The 16258-nt window shown below is 38.7% G+C and overlaps 2 protein-coding genes across 2 annotated transcripts; both read left to right on the top strand.

Moving 5' to 3' along the window:
* The first annotated feature begins 961 nt into the window (after positions 1-961).
* On the top strand, positions 962-2639 carry LOC141490117 (C-C motif chemokine 4-like). The gene is made up of 3 exons (XM_074190377.1): positions 962-1131; positions 1765-1879; positions 2302-2639. Exons 1-3 carry the CDS (start codon positions 1059-1061, stop codon positions 2387-2389), a joined length of 276 nt encoding a protein of 91 aa, XP_074046478.1. The 5' UTR covers positions 962-1058; the 3' UTR covers positions 2390-2639.
* A 5141-nt stretch (positions 2640-7780) lies between these two features.
* Positions 7781-9731, top strand: LOC141490115 (C-C motif chemokine 4-like). Its single transcript, XM_074190375.1, has 3 exons — positions 7781-8087; positions 8729-8843; positions 9270-9731. Exons 1-3 carry the CDS (start codon positions 8015-8017, stop codon positions 9355-9357), a joined length of 276 nt encoding a protein of 91 aa, XP_074046476.1. The 5' UTR covers positions 7781-8014; the 3' UTR covers positions 9358-9731.
* The last annotated feature ends 6527 nt before the right edge of the window (positions 9732-16258 follow it).

The following is a 16258-nucleotide window of genomic DNA, read 5'->3' as shown; positions in this document are numbered from 1 at the left end:
TGAGAGTTGAGAATATCTAGCCTGACTACTTCATAAGAAGTAAAGAAGATATGAGATATGTGGTGTCAAATTATTTTATATTCTTGGGGCAGCTAGGTGGTGCAGTGGATAGAACACCAGCCTTGGAGTCAGGAGTACCTGAGTTCAAATCCAGCCTCAGACACTTAATAATTACCTAGCTGTGTGGCCTTGGGCAAACCACTTAATCCTGTTTGCCTTGCAAAAAAAGAAGAAGAAAAATATTTTATATTCTTAAAGGGACACAAATTCAGGGTGTTCAAATCATCGTACAACAAAGCAGAGAAAAGGATGGGTCAAGACTAGGAGACCTCATTTCATGGACCTGCTCATGGCCACCATTTGCACAACAATTGTCCATGAGTATCCTTGATGAAGACTAAGTATTTCCTTTATGTGGACCATTCTACGTGAGAACGAAGATATGAAGTTAATCAACCTGGGGACGTATCCAGCACCTGCTTCTGAGTGACCCTGGACAAGTCATTTGTCTCTGAAACACAGTTTCCTTCTTTTTATGAACATAGTGTCTTAAGTGGGAAATGAGAGTGCTGAACTAAATCACCCACATCCCTTCTGAGTCTAAATGCACAATGTTATAATCAAGGTAATTATTATATTAATACAATATAAAGTTGATGTTGAAGATTCCTTCAAATCAATGGTCAACAAAGCTCTCCTATTTTTTTTGCCTGGGTTACATCTGTCTCTGCTTCTAGCTCAATTTCACAACTTCCCTCATAGCACCCTGGCCACCCCACCACAGACACACTTCTCCTCTCTCAATCCTCCCTCCCCTTTCCCCCCAAAAGGAAACTGATCTTGACAACAGTCTTACATTTCCAGGGCTCACTTTCCAGTTTTCACTTTCCACCCTGATATGTATGCAATCATAGAATTTCCAGTCTTTTTGGGGTTCCTTCCAACTTTCCATGTACTCTCAGAAGCCCCTATAAAAAGATGATCCAAGCCTGAGGCACAGACCTCCAGAGTCTCTTAGCTGGTGCTCTGTTCCTCAAGCCCTCTGTCCTCTCAGCATCATGAAGGTCTCTTTGGTTGCCCTCTCCATTCTGATGGTCATGGCCTTCAGCTCTTTGGCATCCTCTGCACCAAGTAAGTGAGCTTCCTGTTGCCCTCTGTGGCTATAACCAGGCTCTTGTCACAGGCTGAATAGAACCTGGACAGTTGATGATCCTTGTGTGACCCTAGAGATCTGTTGAGAGTGAGGAGGGAGAAAATATAAAGGGAGAGTCAGGAACAAGCACAGGGGGAAATAGCTATGACTTTTTGACTGGAAGAGATTAATAAGCCATTGACAATTTATGGTCATTAATTGTTAGATAGAGAAGGGCATAGGAGTAGAAAGGGCACTAGATTGAGTTCTGTGTCTGGCTAAGTTCTCATTGTGGTTCTACTGCTAGTTACTGTGTGACCTCTGGCAAGTTACTTCCTGAAAAGACAGGAATGGGCTAGGTAAATCTGTGAGATCCATTTTAGCCTGCCTACCTCAAAGTTCCTCAATAAATCTCCTGTCACAGTAGGAACAGCAGGTCTTATCCTCCTTCAGGGAGAAGGAGAAACATACCTTTAACTGGAGGGAAGCAGGGTAAGGGAAACCTGAAGGGTCACATCTCCACTGTGCCTACTAGAGAGTATGTCTCTGGGATAGAGTCTGCAGCTAAGGAATGTAAAATGTCAATATATAACCTTACTAATCCTGAGATCATGTCTTCCCTTTCTTTCCAGTAGGTTCTGACCCTCCCATCTCCTGCTGCTTCTCCTATGTCAGTCAACAGATCTCCAGAAAAATTGTGACAGACTATTATGAGACCAGTAGCCTGTGTTCCCAGCCAGCTGTGGTGTGAGTATATCCTCTGAATCTCATCTGAGGGGATACAGGAAGAGAGGCTGGCAAAAGCAAATGGGGCCATTGGGCAACATGGTAAAAATCAGAGGAAATCCTGGTTACAAAGGAAGTCACAGAAGTGATTCCTGATAAAGTTTGGGTTCTACAAGAAGCAAGGTGGGAGCTGTTCCCTCAAAGGAGAGGGAGAAACAGAAGCAATAGGAATTTTTTGGAAAGATTAGGATTCTTGAGAGACTTCCCAATGGACAGGTCTATAGAGAGAATCTCAGTGATTTAGAAGGGTCTAAGAGATGTTGCTAGAACTGAGGATTGTCTATTAAGGACCTCCAGAGATGAGCAGCAAGTGATCAGTGCTGAACAAGGAGGGAACCTCTTTCTGTCCATGATTTCTCATCTTTCTTCCTCTCCCTTCCCAGATTCCAGACCAAAAGAGGCCGGCAGGTGTGTGCCAACCCCAGTGAAACCTGGGTTCAGAGCTATTTGGAAGACCTGGAACTGAATTGAGGGACCCAAGGGCTTTGGACAATGAATCTTAAAGAGATAGAGACCAAGCTGAGAAATTCGAAAGTCAGATGCAATCTGCCCAGACTCCAGTCTCCCTGAGATCTTTTTCCCTCATTATAATTTATTTTTATCTGTGATATTTAATTTATGTAAATTATTTTGTGTCCACTTTGGGTATTTGTACTTGCTATTTGCCCTTGTGGAAGACCATTGTTCCCTATGGGCACCTCTCTAAGCAGCCTGTTTTGTCCAAGGGCTGGATTCTATGGCCTATAGCACAAAGATTTCAGAATAAAAACTTTCGAAAGTATATCCTTTTCCTGTGGTTTCAATGTCCTTCGGTGATGAGGGACTTGAGGAAATGAAGCTCTGCTCCACATTAGATTGCTATAGCAGCATTAAGTAGCAATTGTTCTCTAAAAGTTTTGTTGGGTTGGTTGGACTACTGTCACTCTTTGAGAAGCAGTTGATGGGGTTTCCAAAAATCCTACCTTTGCCCAGGTATAGAACAAACCTTCAAGAATCAAGGGGAAATGTTCCTACTGTTCTGATCTGGTAAAATCATGCTGGGAGTCCTTTGGCCGGTTTAAGAAAAAACTTTAGGAAACTGGAGAATTTTCAGAGGAAGCCAATGTAGGACATGATGTATTTAGAATCAAAAGAAGGTGTTTAGAAGGAATTAAGGGATTTACATTGGGGGGGGGAGAAGAGCCACATCATGATTCCTGTTTTCAAGGATTGGAACAACTGTCCTTTAGAAGAGTTGTGATTTGTGCAATGGTCATGTGCTCTCTTGTGCCCAAGGAAAGAAACAAAGGCATTGGGTAGAATCTGTAAGGACTACATTGTGGTCTGGCATTAGGAAAAATTCCTTTAAAGTTATTACTTTCCCTTATGTCATGGACTGCATGAAGCTGTAGTGAGTTCCTTTCCCAAGGAGGCCTTTATACAGTGCCCTAGGTTACCACCCATAAAAAAATGTTATAGCAGGATTTTTTCCAGTCATTTTTTTGCAGCAGATGATTATGCTGTTCTTGCTATTATTGTTCAGTCATGTCTAATTCTTTGTGCCCCCTTATGAAGTTTTCTTAGAAGCAATACTGGGGTCCTTTGTCATTTTCTTCACCACATCATTTGACAGATTAGGAAACCGACAGGGTTAGGTGACTTGCCAAATTTAGTAGGTGTCTGGTGCCAGAACTGAACTTAGGAAGATGATTTCTTGTCCAGCATTCTATCCACTAAAACAGAAATAAGTTCTTGAAATGCATCCAATTCTCCTTGGCATTCCCAATTGACCTTTTTCAAGGATTAACTGAATGATCTGGGAAAATTCATTCAGACTTTCTCTCCTGGTTATCCTTTAAGGTTGCCCTAAGGCTGAAGTGGCATGACAGGGGCAGCAGAACATGCTTTTTTAAACTGCAAAGAGCTTTGGTGAAGCAAAGACTGATTATTAATCTTTGTTGCTTTTTTAAAAAATCAGTTAGTGGTAGCTGTGGGTGGGCAGTGTTACCACTCTCCCTGCCCTGCCTGCAGCACAGGGTTACTGGGAAGATGATATCCCAAGGGAGAATGAAAGGGATTTAGAAATAAAACGAGGGGTGGCTAGGTGGTGCAGTGAATAGAGCACCGGCCCTGGAGTCAGGAGTACCTGAGTTCAAATCTGGCCTCAGACACTTAATAATTGCCTAACTGTGTGACCTTGGACAAGCCACTTAACCCCATTGCCTTGCAAAAACTAAAAACTAAAAAGAACCAAAAAAACAAAAACAAACAAAAAAAGAAATAAAATGAATTCATGCTGGACTTCTTGTCCTCCAGGGTTATTTTCATCTCCAAATCCATGATCCTCTTCACTGGAACTCTCATTCTTAGGGGGTTTTGAAGTCTCCAGTGGATGGGCTTTTCTCTCAACAACCTTTTGAAATAGAGGAGTATTATAATTATCCTCATCTGATGGATGAAGAAACTGATACTCTAAGATAATGATTTTGCCATAAGCAAAGAGCTAGGATGCAGTTCAAATATTGTTCTAGGATTTGAATACTAGCATGCTGTGTATTCTATCAGACTGGGTAGAATGGTCCCCATAGTGGATGAGATTGGATCAATCCTTTTCTGTCCTTAAGAGTTGAGATGTTCTCATAATGACCCTAGGGGGAAACACACACACACACACACACACACACACACACACACACACACACACACACACAAACACAAACAAACAATCTCTTATAAAAAAACAGAGAAGTTCAAAGATGTGCCTGCATTTTCTTGTTCTCTTTATACAGCTTAATTTTATTTTTGTCAATGGATATTTTATACCCCTCACTTCTGAATGTATCTTGCACACAATGAAAAAAACTTTTTAAGAAGGAACAATAAAATTCAGCAAAACACGAGGAATATAAAAGATAATGAAAAGAAAGGGTCAATGTCTAAAGGATGGGGATGATTGGGTGACTTGCCCAGGGATACTCTGCTTACTGATCCCTATCAGAGTAAGGATTTGCACCTGAGCCTTTCTGACTCTAAATTCAACCCTCTAACCACCATCCCGCATTTTCTTTGCTGGAGGGAAAAAGGGTAGGATATCCACAGAATTTACCAGATTTTTCAAGTGAATGGGTCCTCATTTCTATCTGAAATTCAGGGGGAGAAAAGGTCCTCTTGTTTCTACTGATAAAAGTGAAGTCTAAACCACAGACTTTTTTCATTTTCTCTTTCTCAGGGCTGTAGTCTTCTATAAGTACGAATAAAATATTTCTGTGGCTTTACCTCTAATTTTCCTTCAATTGAAACCTTTCATTCTCCATCTTTTTGAGGATTTTCTCCTGTGGCATTACCATATTGAGTTTCCAGATTTCCCTAGATTTCTCTATGTCCATGTGACTCAATTTAGGTAGTAGGTCACTGTGAAAGAAAGAGGGACATTTTCAGCAAAGGGAGAAAGAGGAAGCCCTACACCCAGAGAAGAGCCACAGTGCAATCTTTTTTTAAGGTAAAGTTAGATTCTGCAGAACTAACCACCACCCATAAGAAAGGGATATCCAGACTTACATCAGAGTATCTCTCAAATTGCCATGATTATCAACACAGTATGAATTTATCTTTTTTTAAATTAAGAACATTAAAAGGTCAACAAAGAATAGCAAAAGATCAATATCTCTTTCTAAATATATAAAGAACAGAAAAGAGGAAGGAGAATGAGCTTGTGAACTTCACCTGACTATAGATTGGTGGTTTAGTGGTTTAGATTATCACAATAGTAAATCAACCCCTTTCTAGAATTTCTTTTCATCTCTCAACTTTTCATTGTTCCTCTTTCCTTTATTACTCCTATTTTTGCATTACTACCATTTGCCCAAAGAAGACCTCCTATATAATAGATTGTGTATAATCAAACAAAGCAATCTGTTGGTCAGAACTGTCTCATTTGGCATCTTTAATCTATCATCTCCCTATCAAAAGCTGGGGGATATGCCTCATCCATAGTCTTCTGAAATATTTAGTCATAGCAGTGATTTGCATTCTCCCGTCATTTGAATTTGTTTTCATTGACAACACACCAGTCTTTTCATTCATTAGAATCAGAAGTAGGTCAACATGGTGGCAGAGTGTTTAACAAACTCAAAGAAATCAGTTACTTGAGTCAGCATACAAGATGTGATGAAAACTCCTTGAAAACCTGGAAAGTAGCCAGAGAGAAATCAAGTTTAGACCAATATAGTACACTCTATACCACAAGAAGCTACATGAGTCATGGTGGAAGTTGGAAACTAAAAAAAGGATCGCAGGAAATTCAAGGCTGGGTCAAGAGCTGAGGTTTGGTTTCTGAGTGCAGTTTCATCATGGGGAAGGAACAAAATGGATGCAGAGAAGAAAAATGCATTTGGATTGCTGTGACTAAGATGCTGAAGGGGAAGCAATAACACAGAAAATAATGGAGAATGATGAAACAAATGTTTAAGTAGGAAGGAGAATTATGGTCACCTTTTATTTTAATGAATATACAACTGGACCATCATAGTACTTTGACACCAAAACTGCCTAGATCTCAAGATTGTGGATGGAGAAGTAGAAGGGCCCTCAGATGTCTAGTCCAACAAACTCCTTTTGCAGCTAAAGGAACTAGGTTTCAGGAAGGCAGTCCATGTTCAAGGTCATTCTAGTAGTGAGAGGCAGAGGCTGGATCTGGTCCCAGGTTTGCTCATTATAGCTTCATCTCAAAGAAATTTCAGGAACTGAAGGTATTGCCTGTTCTACCTCACCTTTTCTGAATTCATTAAATAGAACATTGTCTTCTCATTCATCACCAGCTTCCCCTAACATCTTGTTTTCTCTTCTTTAACATCAATTTCATCTTGTTTGGATGAAAAAGCATCCACTCATGATACTTACATGTGGTCTATGTACTTTATGTGTATATGAACTTAAATATGTCTCATAATTCTAGCATTCTTTCATACATACACTACTCCATTATGTCAACTCCTCTTTCATGGACTTGTGCCCCCTAATTTCATCAAAGTCTGCCTGAAGTCAGAAGACCTAAGGTTGAATTCTGATTCTTTCACTTTCTGCTTATTAACATTTGGATAAATCATCTATAATAACTATTAATTATATAGCAACTATTCTATAAATCATATGAATATGATGATATGATGATGATGGAGGCATTGTGAGGTTAAAAAATCACTGAGCTAATAAGCCTCAGATTTGAGACTTGAACCCAGGTCTTCTGACTTCAAGCCTATGACTCTATATCATCTTCTAAATAGACAAGAGATAAAAATATCAACCCTGTCTATTTCATAAGATTGTTGTGAAGGTGATATGAGATAATCAATGTTAAAGGATGAATTGACCCTTAAAGTATTCCAATGGTAAGTGTATAAAATCATCACACAACAAAACAGATAAAGAAGCACTCAAAGACTCATTTCATGGCCCACTCATGGCCACCATTTGTACAAAAATTGTCCATCTGTGTCCTTCAGCATCTCTAGGGGTTCCTCTGGAAGTTCTCAGATTTGAGAATATCTTCTTCTTCTGACTATTAATATGATCTTGGACCAGTCACTTCACTCTGGTATATGGTTTATTTAGCTTAAAAATGAGTGTCTCTTAGATCTAAATCTATAATCCTGGGATATAGACAGTTATCTTATCAAAGCAACGTGAAGATCATGTTCCTTCCCTATTCCTTCAAAGTGATGATGGACATAACTCTCTTCCCTCTTTTTATTTGCATGTTTACTCTATGATTTTTGCTAGCTCAAGTTCACCACTTCTGTCTCAGCACCTTGGCCACCCCACCACTTTCACACCCCTCTCCATCTCCCCTCTTCTTTCACCCATGATGAAACTACACTGGCAGAGAGAACTTCAGTTCTTGACACCAGTATTACATTTCCTGGGCTCAATTTTAGTTTCAAATTGATACCATGACATCAGATCTCCACCAGAATTTCCACTCCATTTAGGTTCCTTTTTTATCTCTGGGAACTCCCAGAAACCCCTATAAAAAGAGGATTTAAGCACGAGAGAGAGGCACAGACCTCCAGATTCACACAGCTGGTGTTCTGCTCCTCCAGGTTCTTGCCTTTCAAGATCATGAAGGTTTCTGTGGTTGCCCTCTCCATCCTCATGGTCATGGCCTTCAGCTCTCTGGCATCGTCTGCACCAAGTAAGTGAATTTCCTCTTGTCTTCTGTGTCTGTGACCACAGAGATCTGTTACAGGGAGGGAAGGGATCACTGAAGGAAGGGTCTGGAGCAGGCATGGGAAGGATATCTATGCCTTCTGGGCTAGGACGTATTAACATGACCTTGATCCTATATGATGGTTAAAGGTTAGATGGAGACAGGACAAAGGGACAGGAGGACCAGATTAGATTTTACATCTAACTAAATTTTCATGCTGGCTCTTCCACTAATTACCCATATGACCTTGAGTATGTGGCTTCCTTGACAAGAGACTAAAATTAGATTGAAAAGTCACTTGAAACATCTGAGCCCCCCAGCCTTATTCTCACTTGGGAGTCGTCAATGAGAACAGTGGGTCTGATCTTCCTATAGACACAATGAGAATCACACCTGATTTTGGAGGGAATTGGGGTATAGGGGACATGAGGGATCAGCAGATAAGGAATATATCTTGTATATAATCTATAATATTTATATGCTATGTACACACATATTCTGTAATATACACATTATATATACCTACCAAGATTCATATATACATGTAATATATGCAACTATATATAAGAATATATATTATGTAAATATTTAACCTTATTAATCTCTTGTTTCCCCTTTCTTCTCAGTGGGTTCTGACCCTCCTACCTCCTGCTGCTTCTCCTATGTCAGCCAACAGATTGCAAGAAAATTTGTGATAGACTATTATGAGACCAGCAGCCAGTGTTCCCAGCCAGCTGTGGTGTGAGTATCTTACCCATTCAATCTCTTGAGCGGATACAGGATAGCAAGAGGAAATGGAAGCATTGGGCAATTTGTTGAGATTAAAAATCTGGCCTCAAAGGGGAAGTTCTAGTTATAAAGGAAAGTTGTCCCACAAGTAATCCTTGGCAAACGTTGGGGACTCCCTGGAGCAGAGGGGGACCTGCTCACCCAAAAGAGAGGGAGAAACAGAAGCAACAGGAATTTATGTCAAACTGATTCCCTATGTGACAGGACTTTAGAAAGATCCTGATGGATTTAGAGGCCTTTAACAATGCTGTCAGAGTTGAGCATTGTCCCTTAATTCTTATAGAGATGTACAGGAAGTGGTCAAGGCTGGACATGGGGGAGCATAGAGGAACATCTTTCCATCCTTGATTTCTTATCTCTCCTTCTCTCCTTCCCCAGGTTCCAGACCAAAAGAGGCCGGTATATATGTGCCAACCCCAGTGATGCCTGGGTTCAGAATTATGTAGAAGACCTGGAGTTGAATTGAGGAACCCATGGCCTTGGACATTGAATCTTAAAGTGAAATGGGCTGCTCTGAGAAATTCCATAGTCAGTGCAATATGCCCAGACTCCAGCCTTCCTGAGATCCTTTTCCCCAATGTAATTTATTTCTATCTGATATTTAATTAATATAAATTATTTGGTGTCCACTTTGCATATTTGTACTTGCTATTTGCACTCTTGGAAGACAATTGTTCCCTATGGGAAGCTCTATCAGTATCCTGGACTCTCTTTCTTAGAGTCCTATGTATCATGTGCTGGATTCCATGACCTTCTGTAGCACAAATATTTCAGAATAAAAGTTTTGAAAATTGTATCTTTTTCTTGTGGTTTCAATGTTCTTTGGGGATAAGGCTTCTTTTTTCATATAAAGGGTTCTATAAAAACTCTTATGAGTTCAGTGAACTGCCATCTCATTTTGAGTCAGCAGAGTGACAAAAACCCCTCATCTATGTTGTGAAACAAACTTCTAAGAGTAGTCCACAGTTTGCAAGAAGTTTGAGAAGGTGAATAACGTATAGAGGAAGGTATCCAAGGATGTGAAGTGCCAGAGTCAGAAGAGCATGATTTGAAGGATCTAGAGATGGTCAGAAGAAAAGAGAAACATCAGACATGATTTCTCTTTTCCAGGATTGGAAGCATTGTGATTTGTTCTCTCTAGGGACTAAGGATTGAATAAGGACAAGTGATGGAATTTGTAAGGACCTAAATTTGGGAGTGATGTTGGGAAAAACTGTTCAACAATTATAGCCATTTTAAATGGAACAGACTACATCAAGTTGTGTTAGGTTCCCTCTCCCATGGAGGTCTCTGAGCAGTGGTTAGCTGACCACCTACAAATGATAATATACTGGGGATTTTTTCAGTCACTTTTTGGAATAGATGACTATGTTTTAGTTGCTCTTGTTCAGTAATTTCAGTTATTTATGATTCTTTGGAACCCCTTTGGAGTTATCTTGGCTGAGACCCTATAGTTGTTTGCTATTTCCTCCTTCAATTCATTTGACAGATGAAAAAACTGAGGTCACAGGGTTAGGTGACTTGCCTAGGTTCACACAGCTAGAAAGTGTTTGAGACCAGCAATGAAGTTAGGAACATGAGTTTTCTTGACTTTAGGTGCAGTATTTTATACATTAATACGATGTAAATTCCTGAAATCCATTCAAGCCTCCTTGGCCTTCCCACTTGTTCTCTGACAAGCTGGGTGATCCTAGGCAATTTTTTCAAACTTATTCTCTTGGTTATGCATTAAAGCTGCTTTAAGATAACAGGGGAAATAGATTATGGGAAATATAGGGAAATATAGATTTTTAAAAGAGTAAAGGGTTTAAATTAGGAAAAGGTTGTTTTTTATTCCTTGTGTTTTTTTAATTAGGTAATGATGGCTGTTGGTGGACAGTGTCACACTTCTGTCTGCCCTTGTGCAGCACTAATAAGTTTCAAATTCAGGACTTGAACCCAGGTCTTACTTATTTGAAGTTGATGACTTTTTATCCACGCTATATAAATACTTATAAACAGACTAAAAATAAAAAAAAACCAAGTCTGATTGTTTCATAAAGTTTTTGCAGATGATATGGGGTAATCAATGTTAGACTCAGAGATTAATTGATTTTCGCATGAGTATACGGCTAGGAAGAGACTACAACAGCGTTCCAACATTGCTCTCTTGAATACCGGTATACTGTCTACTGTACCAGATTAGGCTGAATGGTCCCCACAGGGAATGAGAATGAATCAATCCCCAAGAATTGAGAGACTCTCAAAATGACTCTAGGAAAAAAAAAAGAGAGAAGCCCCCTACTTTTCTTATTCTCCTATTATAATTTAATTTTCTGTCATTTCTTTCTTTTTTTTATTTTTTTAGGTTTTTGCAAGGCAAATGGGGTTAAGTGGCTTGCCCAAGGCCACACAGCTAGGTCATTATTAAATGTCTGAGGCCAGATTTGAACCTAGGTACTCCTGACTCCAAGGCCAGTGCTTTATCCACTACACCACCTACCCACCCCTGTCATTTACTTCTGATTGTCTCTTACCATTGTTCTTTGAAAAAAAAAGATTGTAAAAAGAAGAGGAAAAAATGGCAAAACTCAGGGAATTTAAAATATTAGGAAAGGAAATAGTCAGTGTCTAAAGGAAGATGACTGGGTGACTTGCCCAAGGACATCCTGCTTGCAAGTCAATATTCAGGGGTTGTACCTCAACCCCTCTAAATTCATCCCCCTCAACATTACTCTATACTTCCTGTGCTGATGGGGGAAAAGAGCAGGGCATCCACTGAACCTGTCCTGACTTGTCATTTGAGTGAGATTCTCATTTCTGTCTGAAAATGGGAAAAAGAAGTTTTCAATTTTTTTTCTACTGATATGACAGAATGCTAAAACCCCTTCTTCTTTTTTTCCTTATAGGGTCAGGAGAATATGGTGAATATAGCCCATTTCCTTCTTTTTTTCCCTTCCTTTCTCAGGGCTCCAGTCCTCTAGGGGAAGTCTGACTAGCATATTTTGGTGACTTTACTGTAGGATTGAATTTTTAATTCTTCAAATTTTGGGGACATTCTCTTGTGGCATTTTCATATTGGGTCCCCATGGGATCTCCCTGTGTTCCATGTGATTCAGTTCAGATAGTAGAATATTGAGGAAGAAAGAGTGGCAGAGCAGGGAGGAAGAGAAGTTCAGAGAAGAACAAAGGAAAAATCTATATTAAGGCAAGATTTGGTTCTACAAACCCAAACACTGTGTAGAAGAATGTGGTATCCAATGGGTTATGGCATCTCATAAATTGCCATGATACTCACACATTATTAATTTATTCTTTTTTATTATGAATATTGAAATATTAACAAATATGAACCTCTCTCTTCATACACACACACACACACACACACACACACATATATATATATATATATATATATATATATATATATATATATATATATATATAAAGAGAAAAAGGAGGGTTATGAACTCGTGAAGTTCTCCTGAAAATAATTTGGTGATTTAGATTAAGTTTATCAAAACAGTAAATCAATTCCCTTCTTTGCTTCTCTTCTTTCCTTCATTGCTCCTATTTTTGCATTATTTTCCGTTGCCCCAAAGAAATTCTCTTTAAGGGGGCAGCTAGGTGGCTCATTGAGAGTGGCCCTGGAGTCAGGACCACCTGAGTTCAAATTCAGGTTTTGACACTTAGTAATTACCTAGCTGGGCAATGCCTAGCTGCCCAGTAATTACTGGACAAGTCACTTAAACCCATTGTCTTGTAAAAACCAAAAAACAAAAAAGAAAGAAAGAAAGAAAAAGAAAAAGAAATCCTCTTTAAACTACAAAGAGTTTTATTAAGAAAAGTGGATTTTTATTAGTTAGTGGTGGTGGACAATGTTACCCTTCTCTTTCCACTGCCTATAACCCAGAGTTGCTGGGGAGATGAAATCCCAAGGGAGAAATAAAAGGGATTGGGAAGGATAATGAGACCATGTTGAAATTCAGGCCCTCTTTAGTTCCTCCCAGCTCCAAATCCTTGATCCTCTACTCTAGAAATCTCATTCTTAGGGAGTCTTGACATCATTAAAGTACTGACTGTTCTGTTCTCTTAACAACCTTTGGGAAATGGGGAGGTATATTATATCTTCATTTGATATATAAGGAAACTGAGACTGAGAAATTAATTGATCTTCCCATGGGCATAGAGTCAGAGGAATTTTTAAGGCAAGTTCCAACACTGCTCTAAACATCGAATACTAGCATCCTGTGTACTCTACCAGGCTGGAACAGAATGGTCTCCACAGAGAATGAGAATGAAGTAATCCTGTTCTATCTTTAAGAATTGAGAGGTTGAAAGTAGGGTAAAAATTGTAAAATTCAAAATAAATAAAATCTTTCTTTAAAAAATTGCTCAACAGAACCAGAAGAACATTGGACACACTAGCAACAATATGGAGTGATGATCAATCATGATGGACTTGTTCATTCAAGGGAGCAATTTTAGGGGACTTGTGATGGAGAATGCCATCTATATCAGAAGACCAAAGCTTATTATCTTCAATTTTTAAAAGTTGTCTTATGTAATATGTAGTTTAACCATTGTTAATGGGTTTTCTCCTCCTTTTAGATCTGATTCTTCTCTGACAAGTTCAATTTTGATCTATGCTTATCATGGATGCAAATGTAAAGCCTATTTCAGATTGCCTTCAAGGGAAGGGAGGGAGGGAGAAAGAAAAGAAAACTCAAAATCATGCAAAAAATGATTGGTGGAAACTATCATTGTATATAATTAGAAAACAAATAAAATATTTATAGAAAAAAAAAGAAAAGAAAGTGTTGCTCAGGGGTCATCTTCTGCATGAAAACTTTTCTGATTCTCTTAAATTCTAGCATTCTCCCTGCCAAACAAACTTGTACTTAATTACTTTTTGTTATTTGTATTTATTCATTTAATACTTATGTTTATGTTTTGTTTATTTGTTTTCTTCATTAGAAAATGTTCCTTGTTAATAGAAATTTATCATTCTTTGAATTGTCATTCTATATACCTTAATCTGATACATAGAAAGTACTTAATAAATATTTGAAGAAAGACCACAAAAAAAATTGAGAGGTTGTCAAAATGACTTCAGAAAAAAAAAGAGGAGTCCAAAGTTTTTATTTTTTGTCAATGGATATTTTATACCATTCTCCTCTGAATGTCCCTAACTCTTATCACTTGAAAAGCAGATTTTAGGGGCAGCTGGGTAGAGCAGTAGTGAGAGCACTGGCCCTGGAGTCAGGAGGACCTGAGTTCAAATCTAGCCTCAGACACTTAATAATTGCCTAGCTGTGTGACCTTGTGCAAGCCACTGAACCAATTGTTTGTCACAAACAAAATTTAAAAAAAAACCAGATTTTAAAATATAAGGGAGAAACTTCAGTAAAGCTCAGGGATTTTTTTTTAGGTTTTTTGCAAGGCAAATGGGGTTAAGTGGCTTGCCCAAGGCCACACAGCTAGGTCATTATTAAGTGTCTGAGACCGGATTTGAACTCAGATACTCCTGACTCCAGGACCAGTGCTTTTTCCACTACACCACCTAGCTGCCCCAAGCTCAGGGAATTTAAAAGATCAGAAAGGAACTGGTCATTGTCTAAAGAATAAGGATGATTCAGTGACTTGCCCAGGGACACCTTACTTGATCCTCAGTATAGGGGCAGGATTTGCACCTTAACATCTCTGACTCTAAGTTCAGTCCCCTAATACTACCCTATAATACTTGTGCTGGAGGGGAAGAGGGCAGGACATCTACCTAATTTGAACTGATGTCATCTGGATGGGATCTTCCTTTCTGTCTAAAATTAAAGGAAAAAAAGAAGTCATCTTTCTTCCTACTGGTGAAATGGAATGTTAAAGCCCAATCTGGTTTCCTCTTCCCTCTTCATTCTTAGCTCAGGAGTATATAGTGAATATTGTCCCTTTCCTTTTCTTTTCTTTTCCTCTTCTAGGATTCCAGTCTTCTAGTGGAAACTCAACTAAAATGTTTCTGTGTTTTTACAGAAGTATTGAACCTTTAATCCTCTATTTTTTAAGGACATGAGATATTTGAGGTCTTGGGACATTTCTATTGGGTCCCATTTCCCCTGGAATCTTGCTATGTCTATATGACTTGGTGTAGAGAGTAGAATTCTCAGCACCTTTAGGAAGAGGAAGCCCTGAATCCAGAGAAGAGTTACAATGCAAAACTGTATTAAGGCAAGGTTAGACTATGCATATCCCAAATCACCATACCTTTTTGCATTATTAATTTATTCTTTATTATTATGAACATGAAAATATCAACAAATACAAACAATTCAATATACAAAAACAGAAGAAAGGAGAGTGTATGAACCTGTGAACTCCTGAATGTAGTTTGATGCTTTTAGAGATATAAAACAATTCACAATGGTAAATCAACTCCCTTTCTTGCTTGCATCCTCTTCTAGAATTTCTTTTTCCCCTTCAACTTTTCATTTTTCTTTTATTTCTCCTATGTATCGATTACTACAAGTTGACCCAAAGAAGTTCTCCTATATTATAGATTGTGTATAATCAAAGAAAAAGTGTCAGTCATAAATAAAAATGTTTGTCACATTTGACATCTCTTGTTTATCACCTTCCCATCCAAAATTGGGAAATATACCTCACCTTCAGTCTTATGTTGCAGTGATCAGCATTTTCGAGTCATTTAAATTTGTTTTCATTTACAATGCAGTAAAAAAGACCTTTCTTTGCCTCATTTCTTACCTAGACATATTTGCTGAATTGCCTTAGTCAAAGTGTGATCCGGGAAAGACCTTAACTTAAAAATGCCATGGTCTCCTGTTGCATATGGGACCATCTCCAGTTTTCTTGATCCATATCTGGCCACTGGACCTGGATGACTTCAGAGGATAAAGTCAGTCTGGTGACTTTGCACAGTCTCCCTCACTGAAATCCAATTCACTTGCAAGTCATGTCATCCCCTTCCTGTTGTTATGATCTTCTTGGAGAAAGGACAATTAACAACAACAGTCTCCAGTTATTTCATTAGCTCTTCTACAGGTTCTGTTTACTTCAGTCAGAAATAGAAACAAGGGAATGTGGCAGCAAAATCTTTAGCAAACCCCCCAAAATCATTCACTTGGATCAGCATTCTGTTTATGATCAACTCTGACAAGAAAAACTGGAAAGTAGCCAGAAGAAAATCAAACTTAGACCAATGAAACCCAAAATGTTTTCACGTCATAAAATCTAAGAAGCTGTATGCGTTGCCGTGGGGTATGGAAATTGAAAAAGAAGTTCAGGAAATGTGTCAAGGGCTGAAGATTTATTCCTTAGTGTACTTTCATCATGGGGGAAAGAGGAGAAAACATGGAAAGAGGAGAAATGTGAACATAGTG

Source organism: Macrotis lagotis, chromosome 5, assembly GCF_037893015.1.
Source record: "Macrotis lagotis isolate mMagLag1 chromosome 5, bilby.v1.9.chrom.fasta, whole genome shotgun sequence".
Classification (NCBI taxonomy): domain Eukaryota; kingdom Metazoa; phylum Chordata; class Mammalia; order Peramelemorphia; family Peramelidae; genus Macrotis; species Macrotis lagotis.
This window is presented reverse-complemented; position numbering and strand designations above follow the sequence as displayed.

Excerpts from the sequence above, each read along its gene's own strand:
- LOC141490117 (XM_074190377.1), top strand. The coding sequence starts at position 1,059 with ATGAAGGTCTCTTTGGTTGCCCTCTCCATTCTGATGGTCATGGCCTTC. Across the intron at positions 1,132-1,764 it reads TTTGGCATCCTCTGCACCAA|TAGGTTCTGACCCTCCCATC; the intron begins GTAAGTGAGCTT and ends CTTTCTTTCCAG. Across the intron at positions 1,880-2,301 it reads TGTTCCCAGCCAGCTGTGGT|ATTCCAGACCAAAAGAGGCC; the intron begins GTGAGTATATCC and ends CTCCCTTCCCAG.
- LOC141490115 (XM_074190375.1), top strand. The coding sequence starts at position 8,015 with ATGAAGGTTTCTGTGGTTGCCCTCTCCATCCTCATGGTCATGGCCTTC. Across the intron at positions 8,088-8,728 it reads TCTGGCATCGTCTGCACCAA|TGGGTTCTGACCCTCCTACC; the intron begins GTAAGTGAATTT and ends CTTTCTTCTCAG. Across the intron at positions 8,844-9,269 it reads TGTTCCCAGCCAGCTGTGGT|GTTCCAGACCAAAAGAGGCC; the intron begins GTGAGTATCTTA and ends CTCCTTCCCCAG.